This window comes from Astatotilapia calliptera, chromosome 11, assembly GCF_964374335.1.
Source record: "Astatotilapia calliptera chromosome 11, fAstCal68.1, whole genome shotgun sequence".
NCBI lineage: Eukaryota > Metazoa > Chordata > Actinopteri > Cichliformes > Cichlidae > Astatotilapia > Astatotilapia calliptera.
The window spans coordinates 23,497,145-23,517,928 of NC_137432.1; the positions used below are offsets into that span (position 1 = coordinate 23,497,145).

Genomic DNA, 20,784 nt, shown 5'->3' on the forward strand with positions numbered 1-20,784 from the left:
ACGTTGCTGGATTTTCCCCCCTGTTTCTTAAGGACATGGCTTTCAGATACTATTCATCTGCTGTACAGAGTATTTAGCCTCCCACTCGTTAATCCAAGAATAAAAATAGCCATCACAGCAATTGTAAATGAACATAATAGGTGCCCTTTTTATACTAAGTAGTAAATAGCTGTCAAATGTAATTTTTCCCTCAAAAATGTTGTAGTTTTAGATGTTTACATAAGTACTTCACAGCTGTTCTTAAGCTGAACATACTTTTCCCTGCTGAGTGTAATTTGGATGTAGATGTGTTCACAATTCGTAACAACACATAAAAAATAAACTACTCTGTTACATTTAAAATCCCTGCATTCACAATATTTCTTGACCTTAGAATACTGACAGATCGACTATAAAGTCTCTTACTTAAGAAGGATAACCAATAAACAGCTGACGAATAAAAGTAAATCTTGCTGTGAAAAATGTAGTCGAGTACTTAAATACATTTAAAATACTTAAAGGGGGAAAAGTATATTACAGTAAACTACCCTGTGATCTATTTCATGATGTATCAGCCTTCATATCTCTCTAGACGAACTCAAGCTCTGGAGTTTAACTGCAGATTGAATTTATATTTATTATTTCATTTCTAAAAGGTGTATCTGCTTCACGTTGTTTGGATCACAGCGTTCTTTGAGGACTTCATTCATTTTTCTTTTATTTCCTTCATAAGTCCTCCCCATTGTTGGTACAAAAAAGGCTTGCCCCTTTTTGCTATTTAAATAAAGTTTCATCATCCCTCTTTCCATCACGCGCTCCCTCGCCGCATTGGTGAGAAGGGATGACGCGCATCCTGTACCTGCGAGGGATGCGTGCGTCTTGCGCCGGTTGGGCATGCGGCCTTGGGGGAAGGATGATGGGGATGCGGATGCCATGGCAACAAGCTGATTAGATTCCGACTATTATATGGACATTTATTTATTTAATATTTCATTTGCACGCGCTGGCGGCGCGCTTCTGCGGACGTGTCAGACCGACCTCTGAGTGTTGAGTCAGAAAAGGAAGTAAATTGAGCCGTAAACTGGACTCCATCTGCTCTGCACAATTTCCTGAGGACCAAGGATCAACAAGTTGCTTTTTTTTTTTTTTTTTTTTTAAGGAAGGTTTGAAATTCATGGGAGCGCACAGTTTTACCTCGGAGCAGCTTTCTTCATTTAAATGTAGAGTCTGTAATCTGCCGTTGGTGCCATAAGAGGGGAAGGGACGCCGCCGTATCCCTGTAGACTGTGTCATTGAAAAGTGAAGTGAAGTGCATGGCAGCGCCTGCATGTGAGGAAACATGGAATGTGGTGCGTCAGGCTGTGAGAACCTCATCAAGTTAATTGCGGTATCAGGTTTTTTTTATATATATAAAATAGCTTTTTTTGTAAAGGAGGAAATCTGTCTGTGTGTCTGACTGCGCTTCAGTCGCGGGTAGATGGGTTTTCCGTCATGGTGAAGGTGTTTTTTCCCGCACGGATACTGAAAATGACAACGTGTGGCGGACTCAGTGAAAACATGGGCTAGACCTGGGGTATTCTGACTTCCTTCCCAGCCGTATTTGTTCCCGTTTTTCCTATGTGCATGTGCCTGGTTGCTGGTCGAGTGCGTGTCCTCGACAGTGAATCAGTGCGTCTCGGAATGAGCGCTCGTTTGTGCCTTTTTTCGTGCGTCCTTTCTGTCCGTTAACAACCCATCCCTCCTAACAGAGTATCGAGTGTCCTTGTCTTTCATCCTCGGATGAATGTTCCCCAGTCTGACACCTTAGCGCCCAAAACATCTCTTACATAATGATATATGATGAAAGGGGCAAAGACTGGGAAGGCAGCCTGGACATATAGGCTACACGGACAGGACACGGACGGCCAATGAGCGTCGAGCGCTCTTATCTACAATAGACCGGGAATCCGGTGCCAATATGACCGGTGTCGGAGCGTTAAGGGCGACTGTGGAGCGGAGAGGGAGGGCCTCGGGCGGAGAGCAGCGTTTCAAGGACGAGGAAGGAGGACTGGCAGAGAAACATCTGTAAGGACAAACAAGACTCTTTAAGAAAAGAGGAAAAGTGAAGCTGCAGGCGTCACAGTGATAGGGGGGGATATTTTTGTCTGGATGGGGCTTTTTCCAAGGGCACTGAGGTAAGAATGGCCACATCCGCGGAAAGAGGGCGGAAGACTCCGGGAGAATGACTGGAGACACGCTGCACTTTTCTGTCGCTTCTTCAATTTAACATTCAGAGCCTCATTGACTTTCTCATCTATGTAACCTAGACAGGTCGACAGTACTGAATAGTTATTCTGAGGGGTGGGGGTCACAGGTTATATTGATCCTCCTCTCACACTCCTCCCCTTCCCTGAGTTGGGATGGATGGGGTGGCTGGAGGTGTGGGTACCCCTAGTAGCGCCGGGGGGTCCGGGGGTGACAGCCTGCCCAGGCGTAATGGAGGGGACTCGAAGAGGCGCAGTAAGGGCAGTTTGCCCTCTCCCGGCTACAGGCTGTCCCAGGCCTCGCTGGAGGGAGAAAGGGGCTCCTTTGGGGCAGATAGCACATCCTCAGGTGGACGCGGGCGTCGCCTCTCCATCATGAGCGCCTCCACCAGGGACGGCCTGCCCTTCCGTACAGCAGGCACTCCAACTACCCCGATTCCCTTGCCGCCTCCTCCGTCCTCCTCTTCTGGCACAGCCCATCCTCCTCCGCGATCAGTAGGCTTCGCCTCCCGTGCAGCCCTGGCCTCTACGTCCTCCACTGGGACCGGAGTCATGGTGGTGGCCACCGGTGCAGAGACCACCACAACCACAGCATGCAACACCAATGCAGCAGGAACCCCTGAGATGATGGGTCAGTCTAGCCTGGGTGGGTTTGGCATGGGATTGGACGGGGAAGACTACAGCAACTCCAACCAGAGCACCTTCATCCAGAGACAGTTTGGAGCCATGCTTCAGCCTGGGGTCAACAAGTTCAGTCTGCGCATGTTTGGATCGCACAAAGCTGTGGAACAGGAGCAGGAAAGACTGAAATCAGCAGGAGCGTGGATCATCCACCCCTACAGTGACTTCAGGTATGGAGCCCTCCCACACACACACACACACACACACACACACACACACACACACACACACACACACACACACACACACACACCCTCCACAGCAGCTGGTCACTCTGATGTTGGTTTGTGAATTAAATGCCACTTGTAGCATTTTCAATACAGATTATGTTTTTTCTGAGAAATGTGGATCAAAGCAAGTTGAATTCATGCTCATTTTTACAGAGCACACTTGAAGTATAATGATGGACAATTAACTAGAGAGAGAAAGAGAGAGGAAAAGGAAAACAGATCATGCATTAAGCAACCTCTTCACTTGTTAACAGGGGAAATGGGGAGGAGGACAACTGGGAAAGGAGAAAGAAATGCAGGAGGCTAAATATATATTCCCAGGGCACGGCAGTAGTGCATAGTAAATTACGTCAGGGTTAGAGGAGAAGATGAAGCTTAAAGTGGGGTTGTACAACAAAGACACAGCTACAGGTGCTCATGGAAAGAGCAGCGATCAGGGGCTAAGGTCTCCAAGATAGACAGAACGCTACAATGGCTGGTCTCCATTTCTAAGAGGAATATTTTATTATAGTAGCCTGTTGTTTCCTGGAAATAATCTTTCACAGATATAGACAAAAGGTGCACGTCCCTTTCCAAGTAACTGAGGTAAAAAGTTCAGTATGTTTTCATGTAAAGGTGGCTTAACCAAGCACAGCGCTCCCTGTTGGTGGCGGATTAGGATTTTTCTGCCACCTGAGCTGAATAGTTAGTACAGGAATGGGTAAGCCGGGTTTGGTTACTCATTCCTAACGGGTTGTGAAAGATAAGTGCCCCTCCCTGAAACTGCTGGAGGTTTCTTCCTGTTAAAAGGGAGATTTCCTTCCCATTGTCTCCAAGTGCTTGCTCATAGGGGGTCGTCCGATTGTTGGGGATTTCTCTCTCTCTCATATTGCACATGTTAAATATGCGTTATTATTTATGAGTTAATAGGCCAGGTATTCACAGAAAATCGCTCTCCATAATTGCATGTGCCTAAGATGTGCAGATGGACAGCAAAGGGAGAGGCAGCATTCATAATCTCCAGACAGACTGCAGCAACAATGGATGACTTGATCCCCAAGGCTCCTGGCCCACTTTTGTCTCATCAACCACACACAGGCACACACTGACTGTGTCATTTTGTATTGTCTGTCAATGTAATGATCGCTCACACGTGCTTCTTATGGGGCTGCTCGCAGGTAATGTGATGTAGGTAGTCAGCGAGGAAGGCGAGGCAGGATCGACAAAGAGTGTTGTGAATGAGTTTGTGTTTCATTGAATCTCAGCCTTTCCTGCATTAATTGATGTTCAACCAAGACATCTGATGAGCTAAATAGTCCTAATTAGCCCGTTGCAGAATTGCAATTGAATTTTAGTCAATTATGTATGGCATTCTAAATTATGCAAGTTGAGTATGCATTATGCATTATTCAGTCATCTAACTTTTCCGTTAAGTACCTGAAGAGGAACTTTGCAAGGCCGAGGCGCGAGAGACAAGAAGACAGATTACCTTCAGAGCTGCTTTATGTGTTTTGGCCCTTGCAGCCACTAGAATGTGTGGCAGCGCTTGTCCTCGTACATTTGGTCTGTCTTTACTGAGTCTGCCGATAAGCTCCCACACTTTTCACCTCATTAAGAAAAGATGTGTTGTTGCTGCACCTATAAGAATACATAATGAGGGGCAGAAGAGGTGAAGAAAATACACATTGTGGCATGAGAAGCATACAAAGTGAGAGATGAAGGGTGAGGAGAGTTAGAAATAGAAGCAGAGTGAATTCATGTTGAATCAGTGATGCTGCTGATACATGTAGAGTTGTCCTTGTTTGTCTGTATGTGCCGGACTGGATGATGGGTGGAAACTTGCAAGGAGCTGACATCTGGCCAACCGCAAGCAGGGAACCAATCACAGGCAACACAGGAGACACTTGGCCTCAATTACAGTAGATTTGGTTTTTTGGTATGACAACAGCTGAGCAGGTAGATACAGGTCGGTTACCCTCCACCACCTGTTCGTGTTCAAAATGGAATACTGATGAGGTTACAGAGAGCAGCTTTGATTGCATTTGCAATTCCTGTGTGTGTATAAGCATGTGTGAGTGCAGTTCACAAGTGCACACTATATGCATTTATACCCGAATGAACCGCACAGTGCACAGCTCGCGGTGTTTCACCAGGTGGAAAATCAGAAACCAGGTCGTGTCAGGTATTTATTCTGAGTTTTAGTTTGGCTGTCACATCTTCTTGTCTGTTTGGGTCTTCCCTTCTTCATTCAGGTTTGAATCAGCTGTCACATCCCCATGGAAACAGTAGGCTGTAGTACATAGAAGCAGAGTAATGTGCAGTGTACATGGACAGTGTCACCTAGTATTTTACTCAGCAAACTAAAACAATGCATATGATCCACATTTTAATCTGTGAAACCTGTATGATAGATACAAGATTGCAAGAATAAATAGATTTTCTTAAGTTAAAGATGAGAAATACATAATTCCCTGAAGGGTAATGTACTATATTGAGCAGTAGGAGTAAGTACTCAGTAAGTACTTAAACAAAAGCAAGTCCATTGGAAGAAAAGGCCAAACATTTTATCTTTTAAATCCCGTTTAAAAACTCACTTATTCAACATAGTTTTTCCATCTAGTTACTGTCCCTTTTTTATATTTGGTTCAATTTTTATTTATGTACTTTATCTTTTAGCTATATCTGTTCTTAGTAACTTTGTTCTTATATTCTTTCTATTGCCATATAATTAGTGCCCTCAACCTGATGACATATGTGGTACTTTGTTAATAGTCTTTTATTTAATCATGTCTTAATTTTCCTGTTTTTATTGTAAAGCACTTTGGTGTACCGCTGGTCTTTTAAACGTGCTATACAAATAAAGTTGTATTGTATTGTATTGTAACATAAATTTTACTCTTTCATTGCATGAAAGGAATAAGAAAAAAGAAACTGACTTGATGTAAGAGGAATATTTCTTCAGGTGAATTGCTAACAAGTCACCATCTAACATTTCAGATTGTGAGCTGTTAGCTGGTACTGTACAGACATTTAAAAACAAGGAAATAAACAAATAATAAAATAGATTAGATTAGATAGCTCAAGGAGCAAATGCACATTAAAATATATTCAAGTACCTCAAAATACTAGAGGTCAGAGGACAATGGCCAGCCTGGTTTGAGCTGATAGGAAGGCAACAGTAACTCAAATAACCACTTGTTACAAGCAAGATATGCAAACAAGCATCTCTGAATGCACAGCATGTTGAACCTTGAAGCAGATGGACTACAGCAGATCAGGAACACACTGGGTGCCACTCCTGTCAGCTAAGAACAGGAAACTCAGACTGTACATCAGAAGGTTGTAAAAATGTTTTCTGGTCTGATGAGTCTCAATTTCTGCTCAGACATTCAGATTGTAGGGCCAGAATTTGGCATAAACAACATGAAAACATGGATCCATCTTGCCTTGTATGGTCCAGGATGGTGGTGGTGTGATAGTTGTGGCACAGTTTGAGTCGCGTTGTACCAGCTGAGCATCATTTAAGCACTCCTTAGTTTTGTTCGTGACCATGCCCAACCCTTTATGATCACATTGTACTCATCTCCTTCCAGCAGGATAATGTGCAGTACCACAAAGTTGAAATCACTTCAAACTGCTTTCTTATAAATGAAGATTAGTTCACTGTACTTAAATGTCCTCCACAGTCACCAGATTCCATTTCCAATACAAGCACCTTTAGGATGTGGTGGAACAGGAGATTTATTCATGAATGTTCAGCCAACAAATCTGCAGCATGTGTGATGCTGTCATGCCAACATGGAGCAAAATCTCTGAGGAATGTTTCCAGCACCCTGTTAAATCTATGCTTCAAAGAATTAAAGCAGTTCTGGAGGCAAAATGGGGTCCAATCTAATACTAGGAAGGTGTACCTAATAAATTGTACACTGTATATGTACTAGCATTTTCCACCTATAATACAGCGCTGACACAAACAATATTTTCCATAATCTGTAAATTAGATGTGGAAATCAGAGCATAATCTTCAATATGATAAAATCACAATATGTTGCCTACAATAACAGTAATGTCACAATATATTTATGCTGTGATACTCTATATATCATGTGGTAACACAATCATCTATGACACATAGCAATATTTTAATAGGAAGAAAATCTCAGCGGGTAAAATATTGGAATTATATATGAATTCACTCAGCCATGGTGTTTGTGTGTTTTATCACTATAACTTAATTTCAGTAACCTGTCAGAGTTAATTAGCTGTCTGATTTGTTCCCCACCCCCGCTCCCCGTGACTTTCTTCTTTGCTGCAAATTCTGTGTCACCACAAGGAGTCATGAGCTAGTGACTGTAGTAAGTTAAATTTACTGAGGAGTCAGTTTCAGAGAGCCTACATATTTTAATTTAAATATAGATATAATATTGATGTAGATGTCAACAAATGCATCGCAAGAGGAGGAACAATCATTTTACCGTGTCCGTGGAATGTTTTTCCAAGCAGTTAATCAATAATCAGTGGTTGGATAATCAATTAGTCACTGGTTGAGGATTATTTTATGCTGATCAGTTAGTCACTTCAGTAGAGACATTATTAAGTATCTAATATGGTTAAAATGGCAAAAGCAAAGTCCACACGTCAATGTTAAATTAATTGTTTTAAAAGTAACCTCTCTAAGGTTTTCCATGGGAGCCTCGTTAGGTACAGGATTATGGTTCATATTGTTTACGGGGTCCTGACAGGCATAATGTAATTTACAGACATGTTCCCACAGTCAGAGTTAACAAGGCAAGTTCTCCAAGTCAGGAGTAAATCGCCTTCACTGCTACGACAACTGCAAGAGCGACCATGTTGCTGTAAATAATCCCCGCGTGTTTGTTGCCAGTGATTATGAAGCAATACATCTGTCAGTGTAAGTGACAAAGTCAGACAGAAGAGTGTGTGGGGCCGAGCGATGACTCATGCATGCTTAATATTCATCAGTCTAGTGGTAGCATCACACCATGAAGTTCTGTTACTAAATTGGTGCTCCATAGCAATCGACCGCAGAGCTTGAGTGTACTTTGTCTAAAAAAAGAGACACTGTGTGTGTAAATGAGCGAGACGGAGACAGCGTGAGGATGCAAGAATAAGCAAGTCATTGATAACGCGTTGGCTAAAGGGCTTAGCAGAAACGAGAGAGAGAGATGACACGAATCATCTCCCGATGATTGGATCGGCTCTTCTGTCATACTTTAATCACTTTCAGCATCCAAATGACATGAGTGATCGCCTGATTTTTTTTTCCGAGACGGCTACATCACGGAGTCCTCCAGCATGACATTCAGATTGATGAGGCCTCCCAAGGTTACTGATCGTTTGCCTCCCTCTGTTCTTCACTGTCTTCCTCCTTTTCTCAAATCACTTCTTCTTTTTTTTATTAGTATGAAGCACAGGTGCTTTATCTTGCCAAAGCAAAGGATGAAGCTGTCTTGAGGGAAACATTCATATCTACTACAGCCTGACTTATATTACCAGGAGGACTGCACTTGTTATTGTCCTGGCTCACGGATGTGAATAAGCACAGATTATTTAAAAAACAAAAACACACACTTTCTGCTCTCAAACATGTACAAACACCTGTTTGAACACATTTGTAGCTTTATGAAAGTTTTTAAAATCTTACAGAAATCTTAGTAGAAATGTGAATTTTAAAAGGTCGGGGTGGTTATCAGGTAGGAGAGAGCTGGCCAGTTGCATTTTAAGAAGTGCCCTTCAGTTTGCAAGTTGGAGAACTGAATATTACAAGTTGGGCCCTGCTTTTCACAGAGAAGCCTCTCCTGCTTTCACTGAAGTTTTATCAGAATGGTGGCAAATTTCTTGCAGTAACGTCTCCCGTAGGCACTTGCATCTGCCCCTCCAACTTTGGGACCACCAATGTTGTATAACTGTGCCAGTAGCAGCTTTCTTTTTTTAATCTGGTGGAAATGCATTTAACAAGTTTTAGAAAATCCAATGGCACCAAGTCGGTGGGAAGGCTTTAAGAACGTGATACCCATCTTGCCCTCAGGTGCTTCAACTTTGACCAATCTTGTTTTGATGTGTCTCTTTGAACTTATGGAAATGTAAGATTGAATCAGAGTTGTGCCCCTTTGAATCTGATTTTTCAGGATTATATGTTTAGGATGGGAATGTAAAAATGGACGGATGCTTGGCTCTGCCTTTTGCAATGTGGAGGAACACAAGAGGAAGACATGGCGCCCTGATTCAGCCAAACAACATTTTTAAATGAATATGCAGGAAACGTAGCATTATCCACATCAAGTGCAGGATACAGTCTTTTTTTTTTTTAACAGTAGGAATTTTGACTCATCACAGCAGAAGAAGCATGCTCTAGGCTCTCTCTCATCTTCCTGTACACAAATCACATATAACATTATGACCACCTGGATAATATTGTGTTGGTCCCCTTTTTGCAGCCAGAGAAGCCCAGACCCATCCTAGCAGAACACTGCCTCTGCTGGACTTCTTCCCATAGTACTTCCTAATGCCATATATTAAAGCACATGCACCATGTAAAAGAAGACGTCATTCATCAGAAGAGGCCTCCTTCTTCCATTGCTGTGTTCCAGTTCTGATGCTGTCATGCCCATTGTTGGCTCTTTCAGTGGTGGATCGGAGTCAGCACGGACACCCTGACCCTGGTCTGTGGCTATTCAGCCCTATACCCAACAAATTCTGACATCTTTCTATCAGTCGGCATCAACTTTTCAGCTCGTCTGTTGGATCCAACCACGCTGCCCAGCGTTTACGCCCCTGCATCAGTAAAACTTGGTTCACCACTGCTCCTTCCTTGGACCACTGCATACCAGGAACACCCCATCCATTTTTGTCTCTGTTACGCCCCAGTCTAGGGGTACAGGAACGCAACATAAGTTTGAAAAGATTGCCCCGCCCTGGTCCCCAAAACCATACACAGAGGGAAAACCAATTTCTTAGTGAATGGTGGTTTATTTTTCTACACTGCAAAATGAAGCTCTGGGGTGAACAAAGGCCAAAATAACAAACAAAACAAGCTAATTCAGGAGGAGGTGCTATCTAAAACCCTATGTGAAATCAAAAATCAAACAAAAGACAAGCGCTACACCTAACTCCCTAACTGAGATAAACAGGAGAAAACAGTGCAAGGAAAAACAATAAGGCAGCTCACCCCTTCTGCTCCAGTGCTATTTACAATGAAAACTAATGTACACACTATATACAGAACTGAGAAAGTCACAAAAGTCATGGGTTTTGGAAGCCAGGGTCAGGTCTGCTGCTGCTGTCAGTGGCTGCCCCAGGACAACTGCTGGTGATGGATTTTGAATGCGACCACATGATCAGCAGACCAATCGGCAGCCGTCAGCTCATCCAATCCAGGGCCTGCAAAGACTTAAAGACACAGACAAAGAAACAGCCACCAAAATAGATTATGGCCAGGGCCATAACAGTCTCATCGTTTGGCTCTTGTCAAACTCACTCAAATCCTTACACTTACCCATTTTTCCTGCTTCCAACACATCAATTTTGAGGACAAAATATACACTTGCTCCCTGATATATCCCACCCACTAACAGGTGCCATGATGAAGAGATAATCAGTGTTATTCACTTCACCTGCCGGTGGTCAAAATGTTATGCGTGATTGGTATACTTCACCACACTGTCATTTCACAAAGAGCTTATAAGCAGGTTCACTCTTGAAAAGTGACAAAGTGACACATGCAGATTTCAGTCACAGTGAATACTAATCCTGTTCAGTTTTGAGTATTCTGTTAATGCTCATCATTTGAGCTGCTCACAGGTGACAAAACCGTGGTGTCTCTGTTTGTAAAATCATGTTAATATAGATTTCAGTAATACTGACTTATGCTAAACATACATATAGATGAAGCTTATATTGGTCCCAGTAAAGAAAAAAGAAAGATTTCGCTTACATTAATATTTAATATTTCTGTTTTTGCTTTGCGAGATGCTGCTAAACCTCTTTTACCACAACATGAAAGTCTTTTTTCTGTTTTTGCAAGGTATTTTTAGCATTTGCACTGTATGAGTTATGCCATTTTATCATCTTTTTACTAAAATCTTGCCAATAATTAAAGTGTAATATTTGGGTCATGAGCATGTGAGTCAGCATATTCAACTGGTTAAGATACTGCCAAAGTGTGCAAAGCTGTCTTCAATCCAAACAGCAGCTTGAGATGTTTTTGCCTTTATTTTAAATTCTATTTGTGCTATTTGGCAAACCTTTTAAAACAACAAGACAATATAAGAAAACAAGAAACGAAGATGGAGAGACCAGAGGTAAATAAAGAGTCCATCGTTATCTTTTTAGATTCTACTGGGATCTTTTGATGTTACTGCTGATGATGGGAAACCTAATCATCCTGCCAGTGGGCATCACGTTCTTTCGAGACGAGAACACTCCTTCATGGATCATCTTTAACGTGGTCTCGGACACTCTCTTCATGGTCGATTTGGTCCTTAACTTCAGGACCGGCATCGTCAAGGAAGACAACACTGAGATATTACTCGACCCGAGGTTAGAAGGAGCATTTATGTGCATGTGTGTGTGTATTGTCTGGAATATCAGTGCAGCAGGACCAATGCCATAAATTTAAATTTGCTCTTCTGGCCATCTGCTGGGTTTGTGTTCAAACAAATTAATGTGTGAGATGTGAAAAGGTGATGTGAGGCCAGTGGCAGAGCTTTGTTCAAATCCCACTATGTTCCTGTTGAATATTTATGAGGAAGGTTTCATGCCAAGCAAATGTTGAACTCTCTTCCACGAGACTAGACTGCCTAATGAGGAATGACACTGGTCTTCCATCTCACTCTAACGTCAGGGCGATTCGCCAGAAATACCTGAAGAGCTGGTTCCTCGTGGACTTTGTGTCATCCATCCCGGTGGATTACATCTTCCTAATGGTGGACAGTCTGGACTCAGAGGTCTACAGGACGGCCAGGGCACTGCGGATAGTCCGCTTCACCAAAATCCTGAGCCTGCTTCGGCTCCTGCGCCTGTCCAGGCTCATCCGCTACATCCACCAGTGGGAGGAGGTGAGAAGCACAAACTCAGATATTTGTGGAAAAGATTTAATATTTAAGGCATGACTCATCAGAAGCCCCTTTTGTATGAAACAACATGCTTGGAGGGCAGAGGCACCCCCGTTTTGGATGTGTTGCTGATCAAGAGGCTTTTAGGGATAAAAAAAATCTAAAACCCCATTTGCTCTCTTTAACCGCACTTATTTTTACATCCTCTTCTTTCTCAGATCTTCCATATGACCTATGACCTTGCCAGTGCTATGGTAAGGATAGTAAATCTAATTGGCATGATGCTGCTGCTGTGCCACTGGGATGGCTGTCTCCAGTTTTTGGTCCCCATGCTGCAGGACTTCCCTCCTGACTGCTGGGTTTCTAAGAACGTGATGGTGGTGAGTCTCTGTGTTATTTTTAATATGTTTCAGTGAACGACTTTATTGTCAGGCCAACAGACGCAGGATGTGACGTTCAGGCTGAGCTGAATGAATCACACAAAACCCTATCTGGATTGTTTGAACAGCGTGCGCAATATTTGTTTGAGATTGAAGCAAACCGCTGCTTCTGAAAAGACTCACTGTTTATCAGATTTGCCATGCTTTGCCCCTTATCTGTGTTAACTGGCTCATGCAGCAACATGTCCAGTTGAAATAAGATTGACTGTAATTAAAAACCTCCGAGAGATCAGGTGTAGGTGTGAATGAGCTCAATCTGTGGAAGGCCTGGGGACCTGCTGGAGATTTTGCATGAAAGCATACAGACTCAGATATTCAACTGACTCATGTCTTGCAGTTGCCCGTGTGATGGTTGCTAAGCAGACTGATGCTGGGATTTTCCCCAGAGAAGGTCCCCTTGTCCAATGGACCATTAACGTCTTAGTATAATTGGACTCATACACAAAAACACACACACACACATAGAGGCGGCTCATTTTATTGTCCCTCTTTAGAACATTTATTTAATAATGCAAGATGACGGCCCTTTTATTGTTTTATATGTAGCGCAGCTGCTCGATTTTATGATTTTGGTCAGCACACTGGCTTTCGGCACTTAAATTGCTCTCCTGCAATATGTTATGATCTCAGCTGTATTTTCTAAAATGGTTTGGCTGAGCCACTCAGAGGGGAAAACACTCCCGTAACCCGACTAAAATAAGAACAGTTCAAGGCTCCAGCGTCTCTGTAATTAACGCTTGAAACTTGTTTTATTCCTCTGTCACCCTTCCTCTCTTCCTCTCCCGCTCACAGAACGACACATGGGGTGTGCAGTACTCCTATGCTCTGTTCAAAGCCATGAGCCACATGTTGTGTATCGGCTACGGTGCCCAGGCTCCCGAGGGGATGACTGACGTGTGGCTCACCATGCTCAGTATGATTGTAGGCGCCACCTGCTATGCCATGTTCATCGGCCACGCCACCGCTCTGATCCAGTCACTAGACTCATCGCGGCGACAGTATCAGGAAAAGGTGAAATATGACGCTTGTTTATGAGTGTCGTATGACTGTGGGTGCTTCTGACTATGTAGATCTACAAGCCATCCAGGTGGGTCCGTTCTAGCCTGCAGCCTTTAGGTTGACTCTCCTTGTTCAGACTTTAAACTTTGTTAAATTTTTTTGTCTGGGGTTTCAATTACTATTATAAGCAGTATGCTGGTTTTAATTAATGCTGAAGTACTTGAATGCTGATGCTAAGATTCACAATTTAAAATGAAACAAAAAAAATACTCCAAATTCTTAAATTTGAGCCCCAAACCAACAAATCTTTGCATGAAGCCAGTGCAAGGGGAAGCATAGATCACTGTGAGAAAAATGTGTGGAAAAAACAAGTTTGTGATTTATGTTGGAAAAAAAAAACAAAGAGTTTGCTAAAGTTATCACAGTGACCTTTGTTTTACTAGAAATCAAAATAGGCCCTTTTTAGTGTTAATGATTAATACAAACTGTGGGAGGCATGAACTTTTTTAGCTCCTAAAGAGGACCCTGCCAGAAAAAGTCAGATAACCACGGGAGTAGTGTTTTTCAATTTGGGGGTGAACCTAGCAAAGGGGTCAAGAGATAAACTAGAGTTCAAAAAAAGGGGAAAAACATTTCAACATATTTCTAACACCTGGAAGTACGCTCTAGTGAGATAAAGTATTTAAGAAGTTGGTGTCTGAAATCACTGAAGTTCTTCTGCATAATAAATATAGGCATATAATGAATTAGGGTAATTCACATTGTACAGTTAAAAACAATATTATACCCACAGTGTTGAAGAGATCGTAACTTCCCACTGGAGCTGTGAGTCAACATTCGTAGATTTGAAATTATACCTCACAATGGCTGTGCAAAGTGATGATAGTTTACTATCTAACATATATACATCTCAGTGTCTGAGTATCTATTGAGGCACTGACCCACACACAACAACACAAACATATCAAACTGAGGTCACATTTCAAGGTTGATTCTGAGATAAAATTTCTAAAGAATGTATTTCCACAGTCTGCGCGTACTCTTCTCTTAAAGTGAATGTGTTTGTGCCTTCGTTATTGCAGTACAAGCAGGTGGAGCAGTACATGTCGTTCCATAAGCTCCCAGCAGATGTTCGGCAAAAGATCCATGAGTACTACGAGCACCGCTTCCAGGGAAAAATGTTCGATGAAGAGAACATCCTGGGAGAACTTAGTGAGCCGCTAAAAGAGGTGATAAACTCACAAACACCCACACCATCACACATACATGCCCTAGATGCTGTGTTCATGCCTGCAGCAGATCTCTGACTAGCACTCCCTCCTCTCTTTATCCCTTCTTCCTCTTTGCTTAGGAGATAGTCAGCTTTAACTGCCGCAGCCTGGTTGCTAACATGCCGCTGTTCGCCAACGCTGATCCCAACTTTGTGACCGCCGTACTTACCAAGCTCCGCTTTGAAGTGTTTCAGCCATCAGACTTCATCATCCGTGAGGGCACAGTTGGACGTAAGATGTACTTTATCCAGCACGGACGCGTCAGCGTGCTGACCCGTGGCAACAAGGAGACCAAGCTGAGTGATGGGTCTTACTTTGGAGGTGAGGATGTTTTGGTGTCTCGTTAAACAAGAAGGAGAAGGTTTTGGAGGAGCAGAAGCAGAAGATAGCAGTAGTTTTTTCTGTGGTTTGTTTTGCAGAACTACTGTATATACTGCAATTTCCCTGTTATACTGATAAAACTGTCCTCTAATTGTCAGAGATCTGCTTATTGACTCGAGGACGGAGGACAGCCAGTGTCCGAGCAGACACATATTGCCGTTTGTACTCTCTCAGTGTGGACAGCTTCAATGAGGTTCTGGAGGAACACCCGATGATGCGACGTGCCTTTGAAACTGTTGCAGCTGACCGACTGGACCGTATTGGTAACTTGTAGTTTTTGAATTGCTACATACATTTGTTTTTTCAATACTGACAATACCAAATACTTGCAGATATCACAGGCCCTTTGTTAGGATTGTTCAAGCCGCCAAAAGATCAGGAGTCCTCTTTGAATACAAGCTGTAAGAATTAAAAGTAAAAATAATTCAGGATTAGAAATCTTTGTAATGTAAAAAAAACAGGAAAACGCTTGAGGCTAAAACTCCAGCTACGTGACAGCTTTACCTACTTTAAAAGATATCATTCCTTTAGGCATTCCGTTTTGTCAAGCCCAGTATCTCAGGTTACAAAGACATGTTGAAGATTTTATTTCACATTTGCGCTTTCTTTTTCTCCTCTACAGGCAGGAAGAACTCCATGCTCACGCGGAAGTCGTCCCAGGGCGGTTCTCTTGGTGGCAGCATGGGTCGTGGTGGAGGCCGAGGTGGGGGGGGTCTAGGAGGTGGTGGTATGACAGCAGGAGGTCTGGGTTCCTGTGACAGCATGCTGGTGCAGCAGATTGTTAAACACGACAGCATGCCAGCCATGCAGGATGCCATCGCAGCCGCTGCTGCCGCTGGAAGAAGTGGCACGGTGTCTCCTCGGCCACGCCCCGTCATCTGGGCGCCGCTGGTCCATGCTCCGCTGCAGACTGCGGCTGCAACAAGTAATGTAGCCATTGCCCTCATGCACCAACAGCAACAGCAACAGCAGCAGCTTCAGCAGCTGCAGCAGCAGCAGCACGCTCTTGGAGGAGCTTTTTACCTGCCCTCCCCTCTCATCTCCCCCTCTCCCTCCTCCTCTTTCCCTCTTTCTTCTCCTCGTGCTCCTGTGTTGCAGCCCCTTCGCCCCTCTGTGAGCTCTCTCATTGGGATGATGGCGATGGGAGGAATAGGTGGCTTGTCGCCAAGAGGATTTCCTGTCTCCCCCTCAACCATGGGCCCTCCTGGTGGGGTGACATCGCCTCCTGTTGCTAAAACTCCACCCACTTCAGCCTCCTCTGTCCCAACTTCTGTCCAACAAGGAAGGAATCTCCATTACAGCCTCCGACTTCAGGCAGATCATCCCTCAGCAATTTCTGGATCTCTTGGAGCCCCAACAGGAGGAGGAGGAGGACCAGCTGCACCTCCCCACAAAACACCAGCCACCAATCCGCCTGCCTCCAGTGGCCCATCAGATGGCAACACTTTGCTTACAGCTCAGCAAGGGGCAAAAGAGGCTCTGTTACGTCATGGAGGAAACACTTCACAGGGTCTCCCAGCACTGGGTAGACTCACCCAGGAAGCCAGGCTGCTCTCAGCCTCACAGCCCACCCTGCCTCATCGCTCTTGGGCTGCAGTGCAGCCTCACCCTCCTCTCCATCGGAAGGCCTCTGGCGGTAATTTGCTAGCAGCTCCGTTTCTGGCAGGGCAATTAGCCAGGGGAAGCAGTGCAGGCCTGCTGACCTCTAATCCTTCAGTACAGCTGGTGACAAATATGCCATTTAATGCACAAACACAAGCACAGGGCACAGTTCCTGTCCAGCCCACTATAGCACAGACTGTAAAGACACAGTCTGCAGCTCACACTGCCTCTGCTGCCACAGCTGCACACATGCCTTCTACATCGTCTGTGCCAGCATCTTCCTCTCCTCCAAAGCATACCCCGCTGTCCTCTGCCACCCCTTCCCCTGCACCCACTCCTTCATCTCCTACACCTATTCTTTGCCAGACTCCTCGACCGAAACCAATCCCAATGACCCCTTCCCGCTCCTCCTCTCCTCCTCTCTGCTCCACCCCTCCATCGGCAGGAACAAGCCCACTGTCGCTCTCTTCAATTCCTCGTCCCAAACCGATTCCTACACCCTCCTCCCGCTCGTCCTCTCCCTCTCCATCTTCCACACCACCTCCATCCTCTGTTTCTACCCCTGTTCCACTACCTCAGCCTTACGGGACCAGATCCTCACTCACATCCTCTTCTCCCCCTTCCTCTTTGGTTTCATCTTCTCCGCCCCACCCCCAGAGCCCAAGAGCGAAGGCATCCAACACACCACCATCTGCTTCTCCATTGTCGGGTGCCAGCCCTGTCTTGACTCCAGTCCCTTCTCCCACTCAAACAACCCGCACCCGAACATCTACCCCCTCCCAAACGCCTACTCAAGCCAGCACACCGGGTACCCCTACCCAGACCTTCACCCCAACACCTTCCTCATCTCCCATCCCTCTTACATCGGTCCCCTCCCTGAGTAAATGCCACAGTCCAACACCTTGTCTCCAGGCCTCAGTCTCCAGCTCAGCAAGAGTCCCCACTTCAAGCCAGATTCCTAAACAGGTCTCACCTCTCACCCCAACCCAAACTTCAACTCTGTCCCAAACACCTGCTAGCACTAACGCTCCAACTAAAGTAACTTTTTCAGTTCATCCTGTAAAGCAAACATCTCCTGTCCCAACTCCAAGCTCCACTGCCAAAGAAATCACATCCACAGCCTCCTGCTCAACAATTTTATGCTCCACAAAGTCCCCCTCTCTTTCTACCCCCTCCAGCACCACCACCACCACCAGCACCTCTCCTTGTGTTCAGCCGGCCTCTTCTAACCCCCCAAAACAAATACCAAGCACCATGGCTGCCCCTACCCAGTCCTCAAAACTCAATACACGTTCCACCCCTGTCCAGACCACACAAGCATCCACCACTGCACCCACCCAGTCGGCACACGCAGACTCCCCTGCCAAATCCACCTCTCCTAAAGGTGGACAAAAAGACCCTCAGCTGTCACCGGGCAGAAAAGACTCAGAGGGACTACGACACAAACTGCCCGCCAACATGTAAAACATAAAAAAATTTAAAAATTTTAAAAAAGATGAGGAGGAAAACCTCATAAAATGTTGGCCTTTGTGTTGTGGTGGGTGCCTGAATAGCAGAGCCATGGATATGCAGAGTTGTGTCAGAGTTGGCACCAGACAAGCCGTGATCTCACGAGGACAGATACATGTTTGCATTCACTCTAGGATGTGATTGTCTTAGAACATCAGGTGTTCACGTGACTCACAGCCAAGCCATCGATCAAGGATCCAGGAGAAAGACTTTAGGGGTCCTCAGCGGGGTTGATAAGGCGGAGTCTAAAAAAAACATCCAAATGTATACATACATATCTGTGTTAGTGATTGTTGGAGCAAGCTGGGGAGCTGAAGTGGAAATATGCTGCAGTGTATCTACACAATAAAACGGGAAGGAAACAACGTCTGGGAGTCTGGAAAAAAAAATTAAAAGCTAATGAAAAAAAAGCAATACTTGTGACGCATTTTTCTCACTAATTAAACAGGAAATTTCCTTGACAATAATAATGAATGTGGGAAGATATTAATTGTTTTCCTGTTTGAAGGAAAGTCACGATGACAAGATGCAGGCAATAGAGCAGATACTTCCTTGTTTCCAGCTCCAACTCCCTCTTGCCTCCCATTCTTCACCAAAGTGTAATATTTTCTCATCAGAATAATAATAATTATACTGATATAGCGTTTAAAAAGCACTGTAAAGTCAATATTCATATGAATTTGAAAAATTAGGAGCAGTCCACTTGTAGTTTTGTTGTCCCAGGTGCGTGGTGTTTAGTTTTTGAACAATACAAACCTTTTAAATCTACATGTTCGCTTTGACAGCTTCTGTAAATTGTATTTTTTTTCTTCTCTGTGTGTGCGTGTGTGCGTGCGTGTGTGTGACACACAATACTGCTCTGCTGTGCATTGTGGTTCACTTGATTTCTTTCTTTCTCCACCCGTCTCCCTGTACTGTAAATACGTGCCTCTCTGTGGGTCTGTTGTGTGCTTCCTCACTCCTCGGTCTCTTTGTCTTTCATCTCATGTCTGTCTAGCTGCCTTTCATCTGATTTCACAGCTCTGGTCGCTAACTGTTTCTTTGACGCTCACAGACTCACTCCCTTTCTCTCAGTTTGCCCGACACTTTGCTCTCTGCTGCCGTCAGCCTCATGTTCAATTAGCGGTTTCCTTCTTCTGTCGCCCTATGACACTGTTTCAGCACAGTTTCCAGTGATGTTTGATGTTTTCTGTGGGTAGCAACAAGGCATTTCTGTCTTAATCCCTGATACCATGTTGCCTAGACGATATATTTAAGGACCAAATGTTTTATTTTTTATTTATCACAGCTTTAGCTTTTGGAAAGAAAAGACGGCTAATAGTGCTGCCAAACTGATGATCATAAGTGTGACACTGAGGGTGATGATTTTCTGCTTGTGATGATGATGATGCTGACATGATGATGATGATGGTGTATAGCTGGATGTAAGAATAAAGTGGATTTAGGTATCATCTTGTGAGTTGTGAGCTTATTGTGTGTGTGTGTGTGTGTGTGTGTGTGTGTGTGTGTGTGTGTGTGTGTGTGTGTGTGTGTGACATTTGGACCATTTAAGCAGGACTTTTACATTCATAACTAAAAACTGTTATGAACTATAGTTATAGTGGTTCTGCCAGAGGTTTTTTCCTGTTAAAAGGGGGTTCTTCCTTCCCACTGTTGCCAAAGCGTTTACTCATATAAGGATATATGATGGTTTTCTCTGTTTTCTTTGTATTATTGTAGTCTTGATTTGTTGTTGTGATTTGGCACATTAGAAATTAAATTGAACTGAACTGAATTGGGTTTCACAAAAAAGCTTTACACTGTTAAAAGTGAACTCTCCACAGTAATAATTGTTGTTTTGTTGTTTAATCATGCTCAGAGCTGTGACTGAGCAAACACTCCCACGCAAAAAGATTGTCTCACAGATTTTCCATATTTTCTTTTTTTTAACCGAACACTTCAATTATACTTTGCATTGTGTTTTTTTTCCATCAAAAAGGTGTAAATGCTGTTGTAAAGCTTTTACCACACTCCCAGAAAGACAGTTTACAGGAAAGCAGCAGCATAATTTGCATAAATCATGGAATTTAAAACTCAAATTGACTTGTAGTTGACTTGTTCTTTGTAACTGTAGATTGAAAATGTCCCACCAATTAAAAAAAAAAAAAAAGTATTATGTCATTTTCATTAGAAATAGGTTTTGATTCTTAGTACAAAAAAAAAAAAACTAAAAAAAACAAACCAAAACAAAAACCTCAAGTTATTACTGTTTTATGTGAAATATGAATCATGGTATGTGTTTCAGCCCTACTGAGAAATATGGATTTTTTTTGGTAGATCTAGACATGGTCATTCTTTGAAATGCAACAGATACCACATAGAAAAGAAAAACAATAACATAGGCTTGTTTAGGTTTT

At 43.7% G+C, this 20,784-nt stretch overlaps 1 protein-coding gene across 1 annotated transcript; it reads left to right on the plus strand.

The window, feature by feature from the left end:
• Positions 1-485: 485 nt before the first annotated feature.
• On the plus strand, positions 486-19,839 carry LOC113032419 (uncharacterized). The gene is made up of 9 exons (XM_026185341.2): positions 486-3,073; positions 11,465-11,671; positions 11,976-12,189; positions 12,405-12,566; positions 13,419-13,637; positions 14,708-14,854; positions 14,977-15,217; positions 15,376-15,540; positions 15,900-19,839. Exons 1-9 carry the CDS (start codon positions 2,379-2,381, stop codon positions 18,341-18,343), a joined length of 4,494 nt encoding a protein of 1,497 aa, XP_026041126.1. The 5' UTR covers positions 486-2,378; the 3' UTR covers positions 18,344-19,839.
• The last annotated feature ends 945 nt before the right edge of the window (positions 19,840-20,784 follow it).